Below are 8,250 nucleotides of genomic sequence, written 5' to 3' on the forward strand. Positions count from 1 at the left end.
CTGTAGGGAGGAGAAGCCTCAGGTGCAGGAGAAACAGTCCCATTGATGTGCAAGCACGTCCTCCCCTGTGATGTTGCGTTGGGAACAGGCTCCTGCGTGGCCTTTGGGCTCCTTCCCTGACTCGCTGGGTGGCCCTGAGCAGACACCCCCTCTTGTGCCTCAGTTTCCCCTGTGTTTGAACTGAGGCACCTTGTCCCTGACCACCACTGTGTCTCCCTCCCACGCAGGGACTCTGTGGACTCCGACCAGTTCAAGCGGGAGGAGGATTTCTACTACACAGAAGTGCAGATGAAGGAGGAAGCTGCTGCTGCTGGCACCCCCACCGCTGACTCAGCCCCCATCCCCGGTGTGACCAGCCCGCCCCTCGCCATTCTTCCACCACCTCCTCCCAAAGGCCAGCCCTCGGGCCCAGAGCACCCTGGCCTGGAATCCTACCTGCCCTCCGGTGCTCTGAGCAAGTCAGCTCCCGGCTCCTTCTGGCACATTCAGGCGGACCATGCATACCAGGTATGGCTGGGCACACTGGGAGCTTAGCCTTGTGACCGTGAGGACGTTCTGTGTCTGACCTGTCACCAGCCTGATCACAGGCCACTGACCAGCCCTGTAGCTAAATGGGTCGCCTCTAACTTCTACAAAGAAGGAAAGGAAAATAAGCCACACTTGATCAATGTGGGGATTCCCGAGTTCTTCCTCGGTGGCTGTCACGAGCAATTACTAGAAATCTGGCTGAATCCCCGAGCACCCAGGTTGATGGATTTGGACTGGGGAGAAGTTACGCCACTGGCTAGAAAGGCGGATAGAGTCGTGTAGTTGGGCTTCCCAGAGCAAATCTCTAGTCCCTAGAATTGTGTTATGTTAACAAACAATCCAGCACCTATTTTTAAAAACCCTACTGTGTGTCAAGCAGTGGGGTAAGCTTTCCAGACAGAATAAGACATTGTCCCTGACCTTGAGAAATGCACGGTTTAGCCGGAGAGAGAAATGCGTATGTAACTCTGATTAATTATAATCGTCCATGTACCCTACTGGAGGCACAAGACATTGTTGTGGGTACAGGAAGGACCAAGCTAGGATGCCCATGTGGTTGGGAAAGTTGTCACGGAGGGGGTGTCATTTAGGATGGTCTTCACTGTGCACATAGTAGGTATTCAATAAACACACAGCTTACCATGTGCCAGTTTTTCTTATAATGCTTTTGTGCCCACAGCCTGATTTGATCAGACTCCAGGCAGATTTGCAGGTTAGTAATTAGACAGCAGTGCTTTCAATCAGAAAACGCTGACAAAATGAGCCAAGTTTCCTCATTAGAATGAGTGGTCATTAGCTATTTCATGTTTGGCCAACTTTCAGGGTGGCCCTTCAGGCAGCTGGCTGCCCCTGGAGACTGTGGCTGGTGTTTTGATGAACAAACCTAAATCCGTTCATCCAGGAGAGTGTTGCTAATTCCACGTGGTTGCTGGGGGACACCCTACCTTAGGTGCAGCAATCACTCCCTGCTCAGGAGGCTTTGGGACATCTTTGGTGAACTGCCTTTAGCATGTTCTTGGTGGGTGATGATGACATCATGAGGCTAGCATGTGCACCAGCTCTGAGAGGGGTTTCTAAAAAGATTGGCGCCCGGGACTAAGGAGACAACGTCAGAGAGTTGGGAACTCTGCTATTTCTCTTGGGAGAGGCATTCTGGTGGATCCCAGGGTTTCCAGCCAGAGACCTTCTGCTGTGCATCGTGATGTCACAGGAGGATGGGTGGAGTCCGAGAGCCGGGACCTGGGCTGACGCTGTCTTGTCTCCGCAGGCCCTGCCGTCCTTTCAGATCCCCGTCTCACCGCACATCTACACCAGTATTAGCTGGGCCGCCGCCCCCTCCACGGCCTCCTCCTTCACTCCGGTGAGTGTACCGGTCTCCAAGCCCAGCAGCACTTCGGGGCCCTGGACCGAGCCCAGGGCCCTGCCACACATACCCAGTGCTGGGGGCCCTCTCCTCGCACTGGTCAGCAGCACCCACACTTTGTGAAGATCGCCCCCTGGCCTGGCACTCTCCAGCGGGTCCCAGCCCCTCTTAGAAGGTGGAAGGAGGGTGCCTGCAGAGAAGTAACCAGTTCATGCAAGTTTATTGCCAAGAAAATCACGAGGCGAGGCCAGGGTCAGTGCCCTTTTAGGCCCGAGTGTCTGTGGTGCTTGTTAAGAAGGGAGTGTGGGAAACCTGGAGGGGAAGAGGGTGGGCAGGCAAGAAGGTGGGGGGCTGTCTAGGCTGGATCGGAAATCTCGCGGCCACCGTGGACCACTGCTCAGCTGGCTTGCCTCTGAACTAAAGTGCATGGGAAGCCACTTGTACCACCCGCAGTGGGTTCTGGTCTTACATGTCTCTGGCAGGAAGGGATCACACTGGGAAGCCTGGGTGCCTGAACGTGGCGTCGAGACAGCGCAGTCCCTTCTTTTCGGTCACCGTGGTGACTGCCTCTGAGTCTTTAGGGAGCAGCCCCTGAAGTGGCCAGCTCCCCTGCCCGGGGCCCCTGCTCTCTCATGAGCGTCACTAAAAGGCTTGCTCCTCACTCTCACTCTCCCCTCACCTGACCCCTGTTCACCTCCGTCTGAAATGTCCTTCCAGAAAAGGCATGCTGGCCCTCCTGCCACAAGGAGGGGCCCCGCAGGCGTGGCTGCCTGCCCTGTGCTTATGGCCCCTCTCTCCGTGCCCAGGTCCGGAGCAGGTCGCTAAGCTTCAGCGAGCCCCAGCAGCCACCACCTGCCATGAAATCTCACCTGATTGTCACGTCTCCACCCCGGGCCCAGAGCAGCACCAGGTAAGGCCCTCTGCTCCCATCGCCTCCTTCTGGCTTTTGTCCCCACTGTCTCCATTGTGAGTGTGGACTGAGGCGACTGACCCTGGGAACCAGGCATGGTGGGGTGAGCCCAGCTGTAGGGCACACTGGATGCTGAGGCGACGCGGTCCTCTGGCCCCCTCCGCTCCCCCGCTTCTCACCTCTGCTTGTTTGCTCAGCCTCACACCTGGCCACTCTCCAGGGCTAACCACCCTCCAGGGCTAACCACCCTCCAGGGCTAACCACTCTCCAGGGCTAACCACCCTCCAGGGCTAACCACCCTCCAGGGCTAACCACCAGCTCCTGACAGTGCCCTCATTGCTCTCCCTTGGCAGGAAGGCCCGCGGGGAGGCTAAGAAGTGCCGCAAGGTGTACGGCATTGAGCACCGGGACCAGTGGTGCACAGCCTGCCGCTGGAAGAAGGCCTGCCAGCGCTTCCTGGACTGAACCGTCCGTCCGGCTCCTCCTCGCTGCCCCTGGCCCCACGGCAGCCAGATGACGCAAGGCAGACCCATGAGCCCTCAGCAGACACCTACAGATAAAGAGTGGACACTGGGAGTGTGGGCTCTCTTGGCAGAGGTTTAATACTTAAACCCTTTTTCCCTCCCTTGTGGGAACATTTTATTTTTTAAAAAGAGAAACGAACCTATTTTTCCCCCTCATATAGGAGAGAGCCAAAACTGACCAAGGGTATTCTGCAGCGAACTAGAGACCAAAGAATGAATGAGCCTCCCCTCCCCACATCCCCTCTCGCCAGGGGATTAGTGTGTAAGCATCAAAAGAAGGAACAGCTCATTCTGTTTTCTGCTGAGTTGGTGAATTCTTAGCTTTCTCAACTCGCCCAGAAGGGACTGTGAGCAAGATGAATTTACTTTTCTTAAGACACACAAAAAAACTTTCTGCCTGATGACTCAGAGAGCAGGACCCGCCTTTGGGGTGGGAAGAGTGGGGGGTGTCTGGGTGATTTTTTTTTTTTTTCAGCAAGCCCTTCTCCACTCGTGGAGAATGGAGAGCTTGTCTCACCATCAGCTTCCATGGAAGTGAAAGGACACCCTTCTGGTGACAACTCTCTGGATCTGGGTCCCCTCACGTTGGGTGGCATCCCGGCACATACTGTACGGCCTCTTCTCAGAGCCCAGACACATCGTTTTTGAAAGGCTGTCCCCAGTAGCTGAGCCAAAAGGCTGATAAGAACTCCCTTTCTGACATGTGGCGGTCGAACACTACCTTGATATTCTTTCCTCTTTCCTTGAGGAAAAGCGAGAGGGTTTCAGTCTCTGTGAGAGCTCTCTGCTGGAAACAACACCTCTAAAACACGTAGTTTTCTTTTAGGATGTATTCAGAAGCCTTTATCAGATTAAGGTTCCCTTTTATTTGGCTGGTAGGTTCCTCTCTGTCTCTGGTTTCACCAGGGATTTCCCCATTTCCCTCCCGAGGCCACAGGCAGGGCCGGTGGGGAAGGAGAGAGAAGAGCATAGGTAGGGGAGGTGAGTGGCAGCTTGCCCACTGATGGAGAAGCAGTTGGCAGGTCTCTCATTGTTTGATGGCTTACCGGCCCCTTTGGGAGCAAGCCCATCCCTCCCTTAGATGACGTCGGATAGGACGCAAGGCAGGAGGCTTCTGGATTTTTTACCCGGGTTGGCCCAGCCCAGTGAGGAGGAGGTAACCTTCTCTTAGTGTGGTGTAACCTTCCCAGGTACCTGCTGAGCACCTTCTTGCCTGAAGGCAGGATGGAGAGGGTTAGAGAGAGTGCTGAGGAAATGGAGTGAAGAGAACCTGGGGTTGCATTCACAGCTCCCAGGGTGTTTCTGGAGGCCTCAGGAATTGAGGGGAGCCTGTACCGCATTGCTCAGGAGGTTAATGAGCAAAGCTTGTCTTGCGGAGAAGGAGAGAGATGTGGGGAGTTCAGTGCCATGCCAACCAGGGGTTAAGATGGGGTGAGCTGAGCCCTGGGGGAAGGCCCGTGTTGGTTTCAGAGCCTCGCCTTTCTTCCTAGGAACTGGCGATTCCTTGGGGCCTGCTTGGCCAGCTGTCTTGGACCCATGTCCTAGATGTCAGGGGCTCAGGGAACCCCACCAAGCCACTCCTCTGGGGACAATGCAGCAGCATCCCCCCGTTGGCTGTCATTGAGCCAAGGTGGAAACCTCCTGCCCCCAGGAGGAAATACCTGGCTATCGGGAGCTCCTTTGGCCACTTCCCGTGGGAAATGTGCATATGCCTTGCGGTGGGAGGCAGGTGGAGTGTTAGAACACCTGCCCACCTCAGAATAGGGGCGTGGTTTTGTGAAGGGTGATGGGACCCAGGTTTGGTGACAGAGGGAAAGACAGTTATGCACAGGTGTCTTGGGTGGTGATGGGGTATATTTTTATAACTTTGTGGAAAAAGGTATGTGGAATCTCTTCCTCGGTAAAGCTCAAAACCAGGCCAGCAGGAGGTGGCCCAGGGCTCTCCTTCCTGTCCCTTCAGCCTCCCTGAGAATGAAAAGCTGATCGAAGGTTGTTGCTCGTCCCGATTTACTCACCTCCCACGCTGTCCATGTTCAGGGCTTCTCGGGAGGGGAGGGCATGTTTGAGATGCGGGACGCTGCCCAGCGATATCTTCCCTTCCCTTCCTTTCTTAATCAGAGCTCTTGCTGAGTCTCATCTTTAGAAAAGCTGTTCTCCTTTCCCCCCTCAGTTTGGATTGTGCAGATATAACTGGATATAAGGATTTTCTCTAAGGGAGGTAGGCTTTTCATGTCTTTGGTACACAGGGCAGAGAAGGAAGAGAGAAAGAAGAAATTGACGAAACAATTAAAAAACTGAGGTGGTTTTATTTTTCATTTTATTTTATCTTTTGATGTTTTATTTTGGTGCAGCTTTTCCTGTCTGCTTTTGCTCCTGTCTTATTTCGGGTGGTGGCGGCCCCCTCCGGCTTCCCCCTTCCCACACCTCAATCTCGTGGCTGTTGTGTTGGTTCTTGACATGTGGTCTGTCCTTGGGGTTACCCCGTTTGTTTCTTCTCAGAGGGTGGGGTGGTTTGTGAACCGATCCAGCGATCATGCCTGTTTTTTTTTTTCATCTCTGTATCTCTCTCCCTACTTCCCGGCCCACCTGGGCAGCAGAATCTGAGAGAAGGTAAGATGCCACAGGTGCACGTTCGAAACTAACAGGACTGATCGTCAAATGCAGTTATTTTGGGGAAACTTGATTCCACTGACGTTACCCTTATTCAAAATATTTCTTGGAGTTACCTTGGGAGTCTGGTGCCTGCTGTGACCATCCGTAATGATACGAAACCTGCCCTCATACTTGCTCAGTGCAGGGAGAGTCCCGAATGTCTGGCCGAGTGAGGCCACAGGTGCAAAGCACACGGACTGACGAGTGAGCACAATAATTGGACTCAATTACGTGAGGTTTGAGCTGGCTGGGGAAGCAGTTCTGCAGTTTCAGAGAGCATGTTGAGCAATGTCCACATTGCGATGGCACACCTATGGCTTCTCTCCTTGGAGGACATTATTAATTTGGAGGAGGATACTCTGATTTGTTTGAAGAAATCTGTCCTGTTATTTTCTGCTCCTCCCAGGTTCTGACTTTACCAGGGGCAAAAAAAAAAAAAAAAAAAAAAAAAAAAAAAAAAAAAAAGAAAAGAAAAAAAAGAGAGAAAGAGAGAGGGAGGGAGGGAGATAAATCTCATTTGTGAATTTGTCTTATTGGCGCCTTTTCCCCCAGCTGTCTTCCGAGTATTATTTTTACTGTTAAAAAGCTTTTTTTTTTTTTTAAATGTGAAATGTAATGTTTTTACAGCAACAATATGAAATATATTTTATAAGGAATAAAATGGTACATTGTCTGATTTACTGTGTGCCTGTCCCTCTGGCCCCTCCCCCTGCAAAGGATAAGCTTGTCATTGTCCTTGGTGTCAAACCAATGATAGCATGTCAGTCACCTGACGGGCAGAGCACGCACATTCATTTGCTTAGAATAACAGTAGGCACCATGATCAGGGACCAGGCCAAGAGTTATGGATGACTTCAATAACCCTATGAAGGAGTTACTGTTATTATGCCCATTTTACAGATGAAGAGAGTGAGGTTAAATCACCCTCCCGAGGTCACACCCCGGGAACTCATGGCACTAGGATGGCAATCCAGGCAGTACAACTATTTCCTGTGTTGCTTATATTGACAAGGGGAAGCATGTTCTTGGCCATGTTGCCGAGTCTGCTGGGGAGTTGGCAGAGACGTAGGAGAAAATAAGTTGCACTCTACTTACGGGACAAGTTCTGACCTAGGGAGCAACCTGGGCCTCTCCCTGACTTCATCGGTTCCATGTACTAGGATGGCCCAAATGGCCAGTTAGAGCTGGCCTGCGTGGGGAGGGTGCTGGGAGCAGAAAGCAACATGGGGCCGTGAGGAGTGGGTTCCGAGGACCCGGAGCAGGGCCTGACGGCGAGGGTGATGTCGCTGTGAGAGGGCCCGGGAGCTTGGTCACGGTTGGTCAAGCCAGAAGCCCCTGAAGCTGGTGCGGGAGGTTGTCCTTTGGCCTTTTTCCTTGCCTTGAGGTAGAACGGAGGGCTTCCTTCTCCTCCTTCCCTTTGTCCCTGTCCACCCCGTCTCTCTAAGAAAGCCCCAGAGAGAATCTGCTGCTTCAGTGCTGTTTGCCCAAGCCCCCCACGTCCGTTCATTGCCATTCTTCGTTTGCAGCCCTGGGCCCTCGCAGGCTTACTTGATAGGCTGCGTCTGCGGACCCCTAACTGTCTGGCTTCTGGCTGTTTGACCCACAGGAGGCCCCAGGCTGGAGTTGGAGGGGCTGAAGAAGAGAGGAGTTGCCTCTGGGGCCCTGCCTGCGCTGTGCTCAAATGGCTGCTCCCCTGCTGAGAGCTGAGCTCAGCGGGTTCGGTGACACCCCTTTGCCCCAGCTCTCCACCTCCTCAGCAGAGCACCCCACCCTCCCTTACGCTGTAGACGTTGGACTCCTCAGTCACTCTGTCTGGGCGCACCAGATGTTTCCTGGCTGGGCTCTGATAGTTACGCACCTTAACATGTTTCGGGTTAAACTGGAGGGAAAAAAGGACAAAGCAGGTTTGTCCAGGCTCTGCCCCTCGCCTCACATCTCCATCCAGTGGTCCCAAACCAGCAGGATCTGCATCTCTTGCAACTTGTTAAAAATGCAGATTTCTGCCCTAACAGTTGGTTAGCACAGCCGTCGCCAACCTTTCGGACCTCATGGACCACCGGAGCATTGTCCGATGGCCAAGGTGCCGGGTTCACTCCCCAGGCAGGGCACATACAAGAATCAACCAATGAGTTCACGAGTAAGTGGAAGAACAAATTAATGTTTCTCTCCCTAAATTTAAAAGTAAAAAAGTTTTAATGCAAATTTCTTCTTATCCCTGGTATGTGGAGTCCATGTGTAGTAATCTATTTCTTGAGGCTAAATTACATCTTCAC

General features: G+C 53.0%; 1 protein-coding gene across 3 annotated transcripts in view; it reads left to right on the top strand.

The window, feature by feature from the left end:
• ZNF395 (zinc finger protein 395) overlaps window positions 1-6,652 on the top strand; it is a 44,113-nt gene extending 37,461 nt beyond the window's left edge. For 2 of the 3 annotated variants that reach the window (XM_080676143.1, XM_080676144.1), the window contains exons 7-10: window positions 228-507; window positions 1,796-1,888; window positions 2,698-2,801; window positions 3,155-6,627. In XM_080676143.1, the coding sequence (XP_080532269.1) occupies window positions 228-507; window positions 1,796-1,888; window positions 2,698-2,801; window positions 3,155-3,266 (589 nt within the window). In that variant the 3' untranslated portion in view covers window positions 3,267-6,627. Of the gene's footprint in view, window positions 1-227; window positions 508-1,795; window positions 1,889-2,697; window positions 2,802-3,154 lie in introns of all 3 variants that reach the window. The other variant, XM_080676142.1, reaches the window with a different exon arrangement.
• The last annotated feature ends 1,598 nt before the right edge of the window (window positions 6,653-8,250 follow it).

Source organism: Plecotus auritus, assembly GCF_963455305.1.
Source record: "Plecotus auritus genome assembly, chromosome: 6".
In the NCBI taxonomy this organism is placed as follows: domain Eukaryota; kingdom Metazoa; phylum Chordata; class Mammalia; order Chiroptera; family Vespertilionidae; genus Plecotus; species Plecotus auritus.